Source organism: Cottoperca gobio, chromosome 21 (assembly GCF_900634415.1).
Source record: "Cottoperca gobio chromosome 21, fCotGob3.1, whole genome shotgun sequence".
NCBI classification, from domain to species: Eukaryota; Metazoa; Chordata; class Actinopteri; order Perciformes; family Bovichtidae; genus Cottoperca; species Cottoperca gobio.
The window spans coordinates 20,805,298-20,822,928 of NC_041375.1; the positions used below are offsets into that span (position 1 = coordinate 20,805,298).

The 17,631-nt window shown below is 39.4% G+C and overlaps 3 protein-coding genes across 4 annotated transcripts in view; 1 reads left to right on the top strand and 2 right to left on the bottom strand.

Annotated features, from left to right (window-relative positions):
- The window catches only part of c9h13orf42 (chromosome 9 C13orf42 homolog), a 28,418-nt gene extending 17,896 nt beyond the window's left edge, over positions 1-10,522 (top strand). Inside the window, exons 2-4 of one of the 2 annotated variants that reach the window (XM_029459328.1) lie at positions 7,474-7,840; positions 7,928-8,072; positions 9,345-10,522. In XM_029459328.1, the coding sequence (XP_029315188.1) occupies positions 7,559-7,840; positions 7,928-8,072; positions 9,345-9,586 (669 nt within the window). In that variant the 5' untranslated portion in view covers positions 7,474-7,558 and the 3' untranslated portion in view covers positions 9,587-10,522. Of the gene's footprint in view, positions 1-6,426; positions 7,841-7,927; positions 8,073-9,344 lie in introns of both variants that reach the window. The other variant, XM_029459327.1, reaches the window with a different exon arrangement.
- Positions 3,018-6,363, bottom strand: LOC115026479 (uncharacterized protein CXorf21). The gene is made up of 2 exons (XM_029459325.1): positions 5,691-6,363; positions 3,018-4,258 (listed from the first exon to the last, which is right to left on the bottom strand). The coding sequence occupies exon 2, from the start codon at positions 4,254-4,256 to the stop codon at positions 3,300-3,302; it is 957 nt and encodes a 318-aa protein (XP_029315185.1). The 5' UTR covers positions 4,257-4,258; positions 5,691-6,363; the 3' UTR covers positions 3,018-3,299.
- A 193-nt stretch (positions 10,523-10,715) lies between the features above and the next one.
- Positions 10,716-15,229, bottom strand: rnaseh2b (ribonuclease H2, subunit B). The gene is made up of 11 exons (XM_029459148.1): positions 15,026-15,229; positions 14,718-14,786; positions 14,031-14,138; positions 13,675-13,751; positions 12,381-12,495; positions 12,235-12,299; positions 11,949-12,054; positions 11,627-11,708; positions 11,490-11,535; positions 11,151-11,228; positions 10,716-10,885 (listed from the first exon to the last, which is right to left on the bottom strand). Exons 1-11 carry the CDS (start codon positions 15,087-15,089, stop codon positions 10,775-10,777), a joined length of 921 nt encoding a protein of 306 aa, XP_029315008.1. The 5' UTR covers positions 15,090-15,229; the 3' UTR covers positions 10,716-10,774.
- Between the last annotated feature and the right edge of the window lie 2,402 nt (positions 15,230-17,631).

The following is a 17,631-nucleotide window of genomic DNA, read 5'->3' on the forward strand; positions in this document are numbered from 1 at the left end:
AAATGTATTTGTTGCACAGATAATTCCTGTATCTTGCCCAACCAAAGAAATCCCTAATAAGGTCAGAACTGGTCCTATGATGGAACTTTCCTTCAACATTAAAAACACAATGCTCCACAAAAGGTGAGTCAAATGCATCCATAAAGGTCTTGTATTTGTTGCATAATGATTTATGCAATGGGGACAAAGACAAAAAACAAGAGACAATAATAAAAGATAAAAGAACAAGTATGTCAGCGCTGATAATAACCTCTATTTGTCATTACATAAAAGAAGACCATGAGAACAGAGTATAAGTATAGTTAGGAAAATATTTTGTACCCACTTTGCACAGGCAAATATGGCCAAGTGCTCTTAAACCTACCGAGTAAAGAAGAATAAACATGTGAGTGTATACAAATGTGTTTTTCCATCCAGTTGCCAGTCACATGGGCACATGTGTGCTGTGATATATAGTCGTGCATTACCACATTATGTTCCCCAGCTCTTTGAGCGCCAGATCCTGCTGCCCCGCTGTCTCTCAAGGTCTTTGTCTGTCTGCTCTAGCTTAGCCAAGGTCAGCCGCGCCGCTGCAGGCTCCCTGCAACCTTGAGCGGCTAACTGACCGGGAAATGTGAGTTGTCCCGTTCCACCACCTACGTGTCCCGGTGTCAATCAGCCAGATACAGAGCAGAGGCTGTCATCAAATGTTCCCTCAAAGCTGCCACTTGGACATTAGGTCACTCCAGACGATGTAATGTTTAAAAGAACACATTCGCTCAAGGCCGTTTAAGAAATTAGGAGAAAGAGCTCAGCTTCTGGACTTAATTGAATCAACTGTCACACAACACACTGAAAAGCTTCCACCTGTGTGGTTTTGGTGCGTGTTTGAAAGAGTGAGAACTCACAGCAGCTTTACATTAAAGTCTTTATTGGAAGAACTAATTCACAAGTTAATTATTTATTTCGTTATGGAAATGTGCGTTTATATCCATGTCTAATCCGGTGAAAAGGTCTTGACTATCAATAGGGCTTGAATATTTGTGATCGAGCTTTTTAAATCACACAGTCACAAAGGAGCAAAGAAATATAAGTAAACAGTATATGACTGTTCCAATTAACAAGGCTACATACTAAAAGCTTTTTAAATAAAGGTAAGCCACAGAGTGCTACAGAGCATTAAAGCCTCAATAGTGAGAGTGTATCAGGGACCTTGGTTCTGATATGAAATCTTGTGGCCTTGCCTTTACTGCCCTCCATGTTAAAAGCTCTTTGTGACAAGGAAATTACTTTATGAACCTCTGAAAGACGCTCCAACACTTCAACCTCCCCTTTTAGTTTCATCGCTCGACCATGAGAGAAGTGTGGGATGTTTTTTTTTTTTCTTCATTTTTTAAATTGCTGCAGCATGTCGTTCGTTTTATCAGTCTCCGTCCCTGCTCTCATTTAATGGCTTCCTCTTTATTCTTTGACCTTATTTTCACTTTTTTAAAGAGAAAAAACTACTACTAATTACAGAAAAAAGTATTTGCCCTTCTATTTGTGTGTTATTTGCACCCTAATAAGTCAAACACAGTGAGAAAATTGTTAAGCTTTTGACAAGGAAAGGTAAATAATTTGTTTAATTTGGTGAAGTGAATAAATATTCACAACCTGTGTGTGTGTGTGTGTGTGTGTGTGTGTGTGTGTGTGTGTGTGTGTGTGTGTGTGTGTATGTGTGTGTATCGCTTTACCAGCAGCCCTGTAACCAATTCTTCACCTCTGCTTGAACAAGAGGTCTGTTTTTCATTTTTCCAGGGTCTGTGGAAATCAGTTTGTTTGAATGTGCTCACAATGCTGGGCTTGGCATCAGGTGAATCATATTTATATGCGAGCGTGTTTTTGTTTAGGTCTGTAAGGATTCTGTTCCTCTAACATCTACCTGGAATGTTCAATCCGGATAGAAGCAGAAATACCAAACATGTGTCTCCGCGGCCTTGAGACTTCACAGGGCTCCAACTGCGGCGCTCAGCTCGGTAAACACAGTTTCCTCCTGCGGCTCTCTGTTTGGACAGGAAACAAGGAAGCTGATCAAACACAGGCTCAGAAGGCCACGGCTGCACTGAGCCGGAATGGAGTCGCGGGTCTTTCAAAGCACTTTGAATAGGGGGGAAACATAAAAAAAAAACATGTCATTGTGCATCGGTCTGCAGCCCGGCTGAGTTCAGTATCAGACACAGTGTTACATTCGACTGCCTGCGCGCTACAGATTTACAACCCAGTCCTGGTGACATCATAGATTAGCTGGGTGCAGATGATAGGAAACATTAGCTGGATGGATGGATGTTGGGTGAAGGAGGGGGAGGAGGGAGCAGAAGGTGTGTGTTAAAGTCATTGGGGTTAGTAAGGTAGGTGATAATGCTTCCCCCTTGTGACCGTTTATTAAACTGCAGACTATAACTCAATGGTATTTTATCCTTTGCAGCAGAGCATGGGCATAAACATAAATGACTTACATGTTTGGATGTGTAAAAAATATATATTTATAAGCAAAATTGTGGCTTTTTATACGTTTAAGTGCAAAATATCTTATCAGGATAAAAAAACATATAGCCTGCTTAAATAAGAGGTTGTTAATATTTCATGAGTTCAACTGCGTGTATGTGAACTGGAGTAGTTTACGCAGCACACTTGTGTGAGTTGCATGTTGAGATGTCACATGCTCGTACGTACACGTCTTACATTTAAACGGATGAATGTAAAAACAACCTTCTCGGTTCAAACTTGGCACAAGCTGCACATCATTCTGCTCAGTGAAGGTCAAACATCCAAGAGAAGTTACAGAAAGTACAGAAAGAAACTTTTGAGTGGAGGGGAACGTTAACGTTAACCATGAGTTTTATTCCATTGAAATAAACAATAATGGAGCAAACCTGATGACTTTTATACTATATATATATATATATATATATATATATATATATATATATATATATATATATATATATATATATATATATATAATGTTGAATACGTTTCCTATATGACAGGATGCCACGTTCTTCTGCACTTAACCATAGAGACATTTCTCTTTTTTTAAGTTTCAATTTTCAGTTCCTGTCTTTATTGTCCTTCAGAAATTGAAAACTGCACAGCCACACCACATGAACTACTAAACAGAGCAAAATCTTCTGGCCATTATTAATTACATACAGTTTTAGCTTTCTACTCCATCCTCTCCACAGCTTATAAAAAAAAAAGGAATTTAGTTATCAGTTTCATCTTTTTTTTGGTGATGAAACTCAAATTAAATTGTATTGGGTGTGTTCCTTGACCCTGGGTTACTCTTCTTTATTCTCTGTGAGCTGCTCCCTCGGTGCCTCATTTGAAATCTGCAGAAAGGGAGTGCTGATCTCACTTGACTGCATGTCACCAGCCACCCGCAGCAGGCAGCTGAGGACCATGTCCTTGGCAAGGCCGGCCTCCAGGTTCCCTTCCCGACTCAGCTGCAAAGTGATCTGGTCTAGGCTGGTGAGGACCAGCTCCGAGCCCAGCAGAGGGCAAATGTGGCCCGGGTCAGAACCCGAACCTGGGGCCCCTTCCCTGGCCATGTTCTCCATCATGTATTGCTGGTACAAATCTAAGAGTTTCTGCTCCAGATAGTGATTTAGAAGAGAGTTGGAGAATGGACCTTCACGGCCCTGGAACAAAAAGCTCCGATCACGAGCACTCCCCAGTCTCCAGCGATTTGAACCCCCCCTGGGTGGATGCAGAAGTCCGTCCTGAGATGTCTGTCCTGGGGGAGAGTCCTCCACGGCTGGGGGGACATCACAGGACTGGAGGAAAGGGCCGACAGCCTGCGTGTCAGTACAGACCCGGAGCTCACCATCATTGGTTGAGAGAGGCAGCACCTGGTCTCCTCCAATGTGGAGGTCGCTGTAATTTTGGCAGATGCTCTGACAGAAGGAGGGGACCAAGAAAGGGGCATCACCAACTGAGCGAGCCTGAGCCGGGATCTCTATCTCCGGAGAGATCTGTCTGCCTGGCTGGGCTCCGAGGAGATCAAAGGACTGCAGCGGAGAAATGTACAACTCCACCGAATCACTGCTGTGGTCTGAACAACCTGTCAGCTCGGGGGAATGATGAACGAGTGGAGTGTGTCTGATGGAGCCTGGCACCAGGGTAGCAGCTGCTCTCTGCACCCCATAAGCACTCTGGGGAGCTTTCTGAGGAGGGAGAGGATCCAGATCCTCCAGTTCACCGTAGGTCATGCTCCACAATCTGCCTTCACAAAGCATGGCTGCAACAAAGAGCGAGTTATTAAAACACACTGCATGTCAGTATTCAACGTGTGATAAGAGGCATTCTATTAATTCAATGTTTATTCTATATATATACGTATAATATATATATATGTGTGTGTGTGTATATGTATATGTGTATATACTGTGCATATATATATATATATATATATATATATATATATATATATATATATATATATATATATATATATATACATATATATTTATATATATACTGTATATATATATATATATATATATATATATATATATATACAGTATATACACATACATATATATACTGTATATATATATATGTATATGTGTATATACTGTGCATATATTTATATATATATATATATATATATATATATATATATATATATACACATATACATATGTATATATACACATATACATATGTATATGTGTATATATACACATATACATATGTATATGTGTATATACTGTGCATATATATATATATATACTGTATATAGATATATATATATACACATATATATATATATATATATACTGTATATAGATATATATATATACACATATATATATATATATATATACTGTATATATATATATGTATATGTGTATATACTGTGCATATATATATATACACAGTATATATATATATATATATATATATATACACATATATATATATATATATATATATATACTGTATATATATATATATATATATGTATATGTGTATATACTGTGCATATATATATATATATATATATATATACAGTATATACACATACATATATATATATATACAGTATATATACAGTATATATATATATATATATATATATATATATATATACTGTGTATATATATATATATATATATACTGTATATATATATGTATATATATATATATATATATATATACTGTATATATATATATGTATATGTGTATATACTGTGCATATACATATATATATATATATATATATATATACATATATATATATATATATATATATATATATATATATATATATATATATATATATATATATATATAAATATGTATATATAAATATGTATTTATATGTGTGTGTATACACAGCATGGTCACAGCATTTGTAGCTTGAGCTAGTTTGCAATACAGATACAAAACACAGTAATAATATTACAATAAAGCTGAATGTTAAGCACCAGATCATTCATATTCATATTCATACATTCATACAATGATTTCCTCTTTAAAAGCTGCTCTATCTGAGTCTGACATGATCCATTCATGATTTATAGTTCTGAGGGTGAGGTAAGGTAACCTATCGATCTCCACAGCAGAAAAAGATGTTCGTCCAAAGGAGGATTTTCCAAAGGGCACCTCACCTCATCTAACAATCCTAAAGATAAATCATATTCCTCTGACAAAAAATGTCTACCTACCTTGGACCAGAATCAAGTCTCTGAGTCAGCTTTCACCTCAGGGTGCCAAGCGTTGTTCTTCGTCGGTCTTTATCGCAAAGTATTTCTCAGAAACTTTGCATTTTCTATCGACGCACATCACCAAATGTGTACAATGTGTCCAGATCTGCATGAATGAGAGTGCATTCATGTGCCAGGGTTGTTGTATACTACCCTAAGAGGAAGTGGGAATGTTAGATGTTTATTCTTTCTTCCCATTTCTGCAAACCTATTATTGCAGTTAATCATGAAAACTCATCATTTGGCCAATTAATATCTTATTATCATAGGATTGTTACAGACAGGCACAACATATCCACACATCCAGTTCTCACTTTTGTCAATTATATCTATTTTCCAGCCTGACAAAAAAAGTATCTACCTCTGCATTAGTATTTCCTCTTGCCAAATGACGTAAAATGTCCGACGTTTTATTCTTATAAAGGCCACGTACGCTATAGAAGGAAAACCACAGAAGCTTTGTTTCCTTGTAAAACAAACAGGTGTGTGATTGAGGTCGAAGTTAAAAGCGGAATAAGTCATAATTAATATGAGCGACATTATCAGGAAACAGAAAGGTCGACAGATGCTGATTCCTGTTTCCCACCACACATTCTGAGTTACCTCTCTGTGAGGACTTTAAAACATGCAGCTTTTTACTTGAATATCTGCAGATTGGAGCTTCTATCTTTACTCCTCCTGTGATCTGTGTCCGCAGCCAAAAGCAGAAGTATCCCTCCACGCTTGGTTACCTAACCACAACTCATCATTTCCTCCTTGAAACCGTGCCTCCACCTCAGCATGTCTGAGTAAATGCGATAGTAAATACGCCTGTGCATTGGAATGATACTTAATAAGCTCTTACTGTTGTGTGAATCGTATCTCTTTCACAGCTGTGGTCTAAAACACTTATCTGGTCAAAGTGATTCAAACTTACTGGCTGATATATTAATGGTCGGGATTACGGCGTCTGCATAGATGACTTAACTTAGTGAAGACTCCTGTGTTCAGACTTCCTCTGCTTGCAGCGGGGAAGCCCGACAATAGAGGCACATGAAACACGAGAGAACATGTTTTATTATTAATCAGGTGAGGAAAGCCAGACAGAAGTCAACAACATATAACTTCTGGCGTTTGTAACAATATCCGCTCGTTCAGACAAGAGAATCAGTTATTTTGATATTTAGCATGTTTGAATAAAAACCTATAAATTGTAACAATTGAACCCGCACGCAGTTCAAACTATACCTTCTGTTTAAAATCTCCTGTCTTGTCTAACACATGGTTTATTGAGAGGAGGATTCACTGCCTCAAGCAGTACAACAGTTTGTTAGACAGTTGGCTGTTTGTCTCCCAAGTCTCGTATGAGTCAGGATATCTGACACAGGCCTGCTGCTCGGGAGTAACGGTAGCACAAAGTGTAGAGTTACCGTTGTCGCTGAACAACATCTGATAACATTAAAGGCACGCTGAGATCAGGTTAGACGAGAGACTCAGACCCGCTGCTGCGTCACAAGAGAGCAGCCGTTTGGCCATTTCAGCACCCTGGACAGCGACTCTCACGGTGAACAGCTCCAGTCGGGTTTGAAGGCTGTTTTGTTTGTTTGCCTTGAGACATATTGGCATCCTCGAAGGGACAAATATGGACAGATGCTTCACAAACGCTAAGGAATCAAAGGACACGTCTGTAACCCTGAAAGACTCCGTTTAGAGGGATGTTCAGGAAGATTAATAATGTGTTTCGTCCCAACCAACACGGTCTCAGAGGGCGGGACGGGGGTGGTGGTGGGTTTCGGTCCGAGCAGGACTACCACAACGCCTGCACCGTCAGGCTGGTCCGCAGCACCTCCATGCTCGTGGTGGGAGAGAAAACTCAGGTATCCGTGGGCTCAACTTTAAAACGGAGCAAAAGTACGGTGAGCATCGAGTCGACCATGTACTATTATCAGAGACAAGAGGACAGGATCTGGCTCTACTCTCAGAATCAGAACTGCCTGGAGTACCTGGAAGCACTTGTGGCTTTGAGACGGCAATACACAAAGAGTGTGATTGACTTGAAAAGTAATGACACCAAGGCCACAGTGTCCTCCAAGAAGAAGCCTGCACCCCCTCCGCCTACAAAGGAAGAACCGGTAAGCTTAAATCATCCATCCCCAGAGCACATGGCAGGCAATATCAAAGACAAATGTTCTACCGGGTTTTTGTTTTTTTAACCGCAGATATCAAGAGCCAAACCCTCCGCTCCTCCAGTCCCCAACGAGGAGGACTCTTTGCAGTTCTTTGATGAGGTCATCGCCGGCTGCGACAGCGAACCTCTGCGCAAACCGTATATGGATGATGGACACGCAGATGTGGACTTCATAGGTCAGTTTACAACTCTTCTCTTTACCTGTATGGGTGCTGGGATTTAGGGCCTGCAAGCTTTACACTACTAAATATATATATATTTAGTATATATTTATATATATATATTCAACGTCATATATAAATATATATATATATATATATATATATATATATATATATATATATATTCATATATATTGATACATATATACATATATTTATATATATTTATATATATATACATATATATATTTATAAGTAATTCACTTAAGTAATGGATATGAATATATGATCAATACTTGATTATATACATCTGATGTACTTACACTTTACTTGGGTATTTTATTTGTATTCTACTTAAATTCTAGTACACTAGATTTATATGTTGCATACAAACTCAACGACCCACCCATCAGTTTATAAAGTGTATACAATTAGATCTATAATAATAATATTTCTGCATTGACTACTTTTACTCTGGATACTTTAAGCAAAGTATGAAAACAATTCTTATATACTTTGAATTCAGTAATACTTTAAATGCGAGAGTTATGTCGTTGTTTGTAGCAGTATAGTAGTAAGATGTATTCGCACCTGGACCAGCTACAGCATTAAATTGCTTCTTACACGTTATTGTATCAATAATTCATCAAAGAGGTCACTTTTCACACGTCCTTTTACTTGGGACACTTAAGTTGTGCAATGACTTCCAAACCTAGAGAAATCCCTCATTTCAATCAAGGTAACGGTCCATTTCTCATCCCCTGTGCGTCATAACTTGACACTTTATCCAGTTTTAAACCATATTTTTATGACACAGTTTTTAGATCTTGGTCATTTTAACTTTATATCTTAATCAGATGAAGGATTTGAGTCATCAGACGCCTGGATCTGAAGTTATCAGAGAAACAAACAATCCCTCCGTCCTTTGTCCACCGGGGAAACACTCATTTCTACCGTGAAACTGCTTTATTTTGTGTTTTTACTGGTTTTTCCACCAGTTCCGTTAGTTTTTGAGAGGAGGAGACCTCTGTGGGTAATTCGGCTCCTGGTATAAACCTCCTGAACGATAAAGTAATCCTAACCAGGGGTAATTGTTACATAGCTGTGCGTTTAAGGATTGGGAAAGCCAGAGATCATTTGTAAAACACTAATTTATACATTGTTACATTAGCTGATATTAGCTGACAGTTGCTGCTTAGTGAGTTAGTTCAAATAATTCTTAATGTCCAGGAGTGACTTCTACTGGCCTCAACTCAGGTTCTTGCTCTCCGCTCTTTTCTCCCACAGTGGCCTCTAGCTCGGCCGAACACGACCTCCACTCTAACTGGGTCTTACGGGTTCCTCGGGTCGCGGATGACTCCAAGCAGAAAGCAGTTCGGTGTGCCAAGGAAAGCGCCCCAAAGAAGAAAAACAAGAGCGGGTCCACAAGCAGCAGACTGCGGCTGCAGAGGAACCCGATCCATCTGCCCAAAGTGGTGGAGAGTGCATTCCAGACTCTGCGCTTCAAGCCCAAATTAAAAAACCAGTGAAGCTTGATAGACATTTGAAACCAGCAGCACTGCTGACGGAGAGCTCGAGCGTAGTGTACTCATTCATACTTTCAGATTTTAAATCCCATTCAAACTTTAAAACTTAGCATAAAATGACCTTATGAACTAGAAACTCCAGTGAAACCGGACAACGTTCCACATCTTTTATACGTTATGAGCATTATTCAACTTTTAAAGCCGGCAATTCGTCTGCTTTTTCCACATCCAGAGCGTCTTCAGAACGGACTTCTCTGGGTTTATTTTACTGCTGTAAATGTGTCGAAATATACTCTGTGAAAAAAGCATTTCCAGTATCATTTGTGTCAGGGCTTTTCTAAACTGTTGCATATGAATATCAATATCCGATTCATATGTATCAATGCACCTCTTTAAAATGAGAGATTACTCTGAGGGTGTTTTACAGCAGACTGTAACAAAAACTTCTTCCGACATGTAAAGATTTTCCCGCTTTCAAACCATCTGTCGATCGCATTTCTTTCAATTGTGCTTTGGAACTATTAAATAAGAGAATAATATAGAATAGTGTGATGGGTTTTGGAATTTAGGTTGAGTACAGTTCGTGGTTCAGACAGGTAAGCCTTCATTCAATCGAGGAATTGAAGCCAACAGTAAATTGCAACTACGTCCTTCGAGCCTGGCTGAAAGGTAAACATATTTCTGCACTGCGTGAATGTCTGTTTCATTTAAGAGTTGAGATTTGTAAGGCGAGTCCCAAGGCTGCATCAAAACGAGTATTCTGCTCATCGCTGCTGAAGTTAAAAAGGGTCAATTCGCCATATTACAAAAACAAACCACAAGAAGTTTCCTCACTTAACCTTTTGGTATCTTCTGATGCTGATATTTCTGGATTTATTTGCCCGGGGGGGGTTGTGAGAGATTTGTAACATAGCTGAAAACATAAATGTAGTGGAGTAAACGGTGCACTGAACTGTAGTGGAGTAGAAGTACAAAATAAAATGGAAATCCTTAAGTATTCAGTACTACATCTCTTGGGTAAATGTACTTACATGTTACCACCGTTGAATCCCTTAGTCATATCTTAACGTGCTAACACAAAATACATCCCTCTGATCTCAGTTAAACCTTAGTTTGAAATGAAAATCACCCGTCAAATACATTTTCTTTATTACAAATGTTTCATATATAAAACTGGAAACTATACAACATTCAATTCTTTTCTGCTTTGACTTTCGGGCTGAAGAATGACGACATCGACTTCATGCCGGACTTGTCCACTTTAGCCAGAGATTTCTGAGCCGCTGTCATTTTCTTTGGCGGCTGGAATAAGGAGGTGGGGGAAGAGGAGGGGGGGGGTCAATATGATAACTCAACACATTTGCACAAAGACAGCAGGGAATTCATTACATATCATTAACTTCAAATCAAGCCGAGAGTAAACATGTAAGCCCCCCCCCTTGGCCCCTGTGTACTCTACAGACAGCTTACAGAAAGCATTCAACAAGAGTGACGCTGACAATCACTCAAAGAAATGAGCATTAGTCGTTAGGATATAATCGCAACAGACTGCTCTGTATACACTCACTTTCCGCGCAAAGTCTGAACTGTTGAATTTGGTGTAGTCCTCTCCGGCCTCCACTGGTAATTCTGAAAGTTTCCGCTTCTGCCAAATGAGGAAGTAAGACAAGCGTTTCATGACAAAGAGCACCAAACTTTAAACCACACACACACACACACACACACACACACACACACACACACACACACACACACACACACACACACACACCACTACGAGCTGATTTCACACTGTTGTTGTTAAAAACACAAATGCAACAATGTTAGTGAGGTGGAGGAGAACAGAGAACAGCAGAGAGAGAAGAGAAGATGCTTCATCTACTTCACACGAGAGCCACGAACGTACCTTGGAAGGAGGTTCTGTCACTTTTGGGCTCGTGAGCTCTGGTAACCTGTGGAGTAGAAGAAGAAGAGGCTCGATCACCACTTTACCTTCGCACTAACAAAGATCACAACTTGGAAGTGTTACATGTCGGAACTTACTGCAAGTGTTTGAGGAGGGCTTTGCTCAGCTCCTCACTGAGGTACTCTGATATCATGCCATGAGCATGGCGTAGGTAGTCCTCTGTATCATAAAGAATGACAGTGCCAGTTATCAGCTAAATAGTCAAACTTTACAGTTTTGTACGGTTTAAAAGGTTGTTTTGGGATCATAACCCATAGACATAACCGGTGCAATATTACTGCCATCTGTTGGTCAACATCATCTGCTGCTCGTCTGTTCATAGGAAGACGAGACGGGAAGTTCACACGGTAATAAGATGGGATTTAAAAAGTAAAGCGGCCTGAAGTTCAAGAGACTTACCCTCATGGTAGTCCGACTCTGACTTCACTCTGATGTATGTTGTGGATTTGACTCCTTCTCCCACGGAGATATTTCTGGCTTTGAGCACAATGACTGTCCTCTCCACCTACACCCACAAGTACAAATACATGTAGGGAAATTAAAGTGTGGAAAACCAACCAAGCTTTTTCACATGCACACAGTTAGTTTTGCAGTAAAAAACTAACTTGCTCCGTCTTTGGACCCCGCACAGAAGAATATGTTTACATTTCATCTAAACACAGTGGCGACGAGTTCTTTGGAATACCTTTTTCTTCAACCAGTTCATCGTCTTCTCTTGACTGTATCGATGGAACTTCAGTTTTTCTACCTCTGGAAGTGTGAAACACAGCGTTTAAACAAAGCAATCCGCACAATAGATTTAGTGATATTAGCTCTACGAATAAACTTCACCTTTTTCCTCAGCGATGTGGTGCAGGGAGGCCAGGGAACCAGTGCAGCTCAGCAGCCTTGAGCAAGCTGGGAACTCCTCATCCATAAGCACTTGATCCATGGGCTGGAACTTGCACTGAGCAGCAAATGACATTAAACAAAAAAAAAGATAATAAAACAGATATTCTTCTTTCATATGGGAAGTGCAAGTTAGAACGTGTACATGATTAAAGTCCTATTTACAGTCACATACAGTTATGGTTGTATCAGAGGCACTATATTGCTGCTCTGTCAATTAATCTGGTGCGATGGCCAGCACTCTAATTATTACCACCAAGGACGTTATGTTTTCGGTTTGTTTGTCTGTCAACAGGATTACAGAAAAACTACTGGACTGATTTTCATGAAAAGGTGACGTATGGGCGAAGGAAGAACCCGAGAAATGTTGGAGCAGGGCGGAAATGCATAACTTTTAACTGATGGAAACGTACTTGGCAGAAGTCTCCGCTCTAGTTTTTATTTGTGACGACGTCAAACACTCTGGTACAGTAAAGACACTCAAGTTGTATTTAGTTTTTATGACTTTCTTGAAGAAGTTGCAGACGTGGAGCCATTTCTGCGACAGCATCTGCAGCTGCAGCTAGTGGAGCCAGGCACACTATGTGAGAAACCATGACCAACCCTGGCCCTTTGGCTTTGAGGAGATATTACAATGCAACTTCATTACAAAGACAGACCTTTTCAAATGTTGCTCCCCGTCGGTTGTTGGTAAGAAAAAATCATTTAAAAGTTCCAACACATAAACCAGAATGTGTATTTATAACCGTTCCAACAGCTGCGCTTGCTACTTCCCTGCTTCACGTGTTGCAACTTGGTTTTATGTGCTAAACACATTCTGGACCCATCAGTGCTGGAGGTATAGACTTATATTTATTGATCTTATTTAGCCAGGGATAACATGCAAAACATATTTTGCAAGATGTTGGACTTTTCTTTTAAAATAGAAGGTGAATTTAGATAATATAAATAAAGAGTTAAACATGTTTGGTGTGGTGTCAGGTTATATTAGAAGCAGTGTTAATATAGAGTCCAGAGTAACAATAAACACAAGCATCACAATCCAATGATAACTCATACACTTTCAATGAAGGTCTAAAATGATAAGTAACAAAATCAACATTAAAAATAACTTTACGCTCTTACAGCTGATTGAGATTACTCTCAGTGGGAATCCATTGGGAAGAGCAAAACTATATTACACCACAATAAAACAATGAAACACAAGCTGTGAGAGTAAAGCAGATTTGTTTCTTACCTCTTTGCCAGATTTGATCAAATAGGGTATAATTAGATAGAGAGGATCCATTGGTGTTACAAAGAGAAGTCTCCCATCTGTATAAAATAAATAAAGACAACTGTGAACACCTGATAACACACGGTCAAATGTTGAGCCAAAACCAGAGTTTAAATTATAGAATAAAAGCAGCAGCTCTAAATATTCAAATGCATTTATTAATAATGATTAGGTTTGTGTGTTACTATGCGAGTCTGATTTTTGTGACTGATGCAAAAACAGCTGAGAAATAATGGGACTAAAAGTAATGTGAACCACCTTTGTAATTATGATGAAGTTGCATCAGAGTTTACACGGTAATAAATAATGACACCAACCTCTCTGTACAGTCTGGCCAACAAACCAGGAGTGGAAATCTTCTTCAAACGCTTTGACCTCAAACAGCTGTACATCACCACTGCTCAGCATGTACAGAGATGCTGCATCTACAGGATTAAAAAAAAAGAGGAACAGTGTTACTTTCACTACCACATCTGCAACTTCACACTATACAGAAGTAGACTGCTGGGACAAGCAACATCCTCATGCTTGGCTTTTATTTTGAATTTATGTTGATACAGTGTTGTGAGGGCTGCAATAATTGATCTGCAAGCAATTTAATCATCAATTAAAAAATGTTTTCCTGTGTAGTTTTCTTTTCACAGAAGTTGTGTTTAAATCCAGTGTTACTCATAAAAAGGCATTGTGTGAATTATTTTCCTTCCTTGTAAATAAAGATAAATAAAGCAGGGACCAACTTGTAGAAAAACAGCTCCATAGCACTACTAGAGGTCTAAAAGTATTTTTATAAATTGAAATGACTACAATTATTTCAGTCCCTAAAATGTGAATATTTTTCTGATTGTCAAAACCTTCTATGATAGTCAACTGATGACGTCACATCGGGCTACGGAAGCTTGAGATGGACATTCTTCATTACTTAACGACCGTTTCTAGACCTGGCTATAATTAAATAGTTAGTTGCAACCCTAAATAGATGTAAACAATAAAAACAAAAGATAGACCTGTAGCAGGATTCCTCAGTCTCACAAAAGCTGGGTCACTGTCGTGCTTCTGAGTGTCGATGACAGAGTCTGTGGACACCAAAACAAAAGTAAGATCCTTCATAACTAACGGTAGAGACTCCAACATAACAGTAACGCATTTCCTGTGACAAGTGGCTAAAGTTAGAGTCGTGATAGCATAACAGCTAACAATGCTACCATTAGTTAAGTAACTAATGTGAGAGTTAGCAGTAACTTTGCTATGGTTACCTACGTAACGTTACATAGCAAGCTAGCTTAGGTTAGTTAGCTCAAACTGCTTCACCGACCTGCAGCCATGACAACCCAACTGTCATTTTGCACATTAGGCGTTCGTTTCTTTTTAGTAGCCATGTTGTATAATGCAGCTTAACGGGATGGTACTTCTGTTGACGTTGTTGTGGTTTTCTATTGCTATATGATGAAAGCTAAGTTGGGCTAAAAACAGAGTAGTGACTCGTGCCGACGTGAACTCAGAAAAGGCGCCTTGCTCTCTGAGCACTTTCTGCTTTGCCACATAGGTAAAAACAATATATTTATTATCACGTTATGGCCTAATTTTCTTCCTTTTTTAAAAACCTGCGATATTACACACGTTTTTAAAAGTATATTAATATTCCAACGTCGAAACAAGCTCAAAAAGAGGCGAAAAAGTCACCGTTATAGACTTTTAATGTACCCTGTTCACCCTGTTTTTAATACAGTGGAATAATCCGACGTGACGTCATGTCAACATGCAGTTCCACAGGAAGGCCGCGAGATGTCGCTCAAGAGCTATGATAATAATTACATGGTAGGGTTGGAGGTTTGTTTACAGTTTATCTTCCAGTCAATTAGCTGAAGTTTCTGAAATAAAGGTTTGTCTTCACAGAGAGCCAAAATATGTTTTGCTCTCAGGTGCAAGTGACTAGCTGTCCTTTGACAGTGATGAAAAGTACATTTACTCAAGTACTGTATTGTACTCTCAACTAATAAATCATGATGTATTATTATAGGTTAAGCTACCCAGTAGATTAGAAAAATGAAAGTGATGCATGAATACATCAATAATTCTGCATATTGAGTACTTTTACTTTTGTTATTTTAAGTGCATTTGGATGTTAATACTTTTGTACGTAATACAATATAATACATAAAATTAATATTTTGAATGCAGGACAAGTTAAGGACAGAGTATTTCTGCACTGTAGTATTGCTACTTTTAATTTAGTAAAAGATCTGAATAGGCTACTTCTCCCACCACTGTCTTTTGGCACACGTGCACACAGCAGATTGGGGGATCCATCTGTCCTTCAGTGAGAGGAGGGCATCTCTCACACTCTCGCTCAGGATATGACACTGTGTGTGTCCCAGTTGGTTTTCCGTGAGTCACTTGTTTGTTTGTTTTCTCCTTCTTGCACTGTTCATGTGCATGCTCAAATGAGGATGTGTAGGATATTTCTGTGTGTTTTCGTCCCCTATTAGCTGACGATAGCTGTGTCATCAGTTTGTTGAACTGTTGGGGGGGGGTCCCTCTGATATGTTTGTATAGCTTTTTTTCTGAGCTGTTGATTTCCCTTTCTCCTAAAGACACCCACAGCACAGCCCATTAACAGGTTTTTAATTAGCTTGTTTTGGTAATGAGGAAGGGAGGGATTTCAGTGCTGGTTGACTGAGTTTTTAAACATCACGTATACAGTGTCCCTGTGTGGGAGCAGCATAGAGGAACACTGTAGATCCTACGCAGGGTGATTGATTTATTGTATCATGTTTCTCTGACTTGCGTGTTTTCATGTCCCCGCTTTTTTTTTTTTTTTTTGCATTTTCAGTTTATTGTGCCTTGTATCACTTTCTTTCCTTTTTTTGGTTTGGTCAGATTTGAGCAACACACACTCTAAACCCTTTGAACACTGTCTCCTCCTTGAAATCAGTTAGATTTATGTTGCTATAGTCTGTGGCAAAGAGAGCGTGGGTGAGAAATTGTCTGTGAATTACTCGTTTTATGGGTCCCGGGAGTATCATGCACAACAGTCTGTGCGGCTAAACAGAATATTCCATGAAAGCTTTCTTTCTTTTTGGGTTGCTTGAGGGAACGTCTGTGTTTCTGACTGCCAGGGAGAACAACAGCGGCCTTTCTGGTACGCTGGACCACAGACAGCCCCAGAGAGCCGAGTCCTCTGTCACCAGCATGCAGACAAGAACAAAGTGGGGCTAAATTTAGGCCTCGATATGTCTTTGTAGACCGTAAAGTCGCAGACCCCTTTCCCACTACCCGAGTCCTCATCCATCATGTATTCAAGAGACATTCAAGATAAACAGGAAGGTGATCCAGGCATTCCAAGATATAACAACAAGTGACAACGAGGAACAAACGAGGAAAAAGAGAAATCCAACACAACCGAAGTCTGTTCTGTTTATGTCCCCCTCAAGCTCGACTTCCTCCTTCGCTATGTAGTTCACTTTTGAGCCTGCTACTTCTTGTTAGAAATAAGATGATTCCAATAAAGTTCTCTGTGGAGGTAGGAGTTTATTGCAGCCAGCAGGCGGTAGACGGTTGGTCACACTCTGCTGAGCACATTGAGCAGCCCCATGGTCCTGTCTATCTCTGTGGCCTCATTCGTGGCGGTCCAATGCAGGGTGACTGGTTTCAGCTTTACATATCGACTCAGCCTCGAGCTGTCATGTCGCCACCATGTGCTGTGCATTACCAACGGAGTGTTTTCACCCACTTCATCTTTTACTTTCAGGATTTTGTAGAGTGAAAAGAGTTGATTTCTAAGAGCACAATTTTTGACTGTCATGGCTGCCAGGAGAAGCAGGTTATAAATAGAGAGACAACGTCACTCATGGGTGCCACTTTTTCCTCAGTCAGAGGCTGTTATTTCACGCAGCTGTTAGAGCCACATTTTGAATTCCC

What these genes read in the sequence shown, in the direction of transcription:
- LOC115026479 (XM_029459325.1), bottom strand. Translation starts at nt 4,256, where the DNA reads ATGCTTTGTGAAGGCAGATTGTGGAGCATGACCTACGGTGAACTGGAG.
- rnaseh2b (XM_029459148.1), bottom strand. Translation starts at nt 15,089, where the DNA reads ATGGCTACTAAAAAGAAACGAACGCCTAATGTGCAAAATGACAGTTGG. An exon ending in TGATCAAATCTGGCAAAGAG is followed by an intron (nt 12,496 to 13,674) that starts GTAAGAAACAAA and finishes TTTGCTGCTCAG; the next exon opens with TGCAAGTTCCAGCCCATGGA. An exon ending in AGAGTCGGACTACCATGAGG is followed by an intron (nt 11,709 to 11,948) that starts GTAAGTCTCTTG and finishes TTTATGATACAG; the next exon opens with AGGACTACCTACGCCATGCT.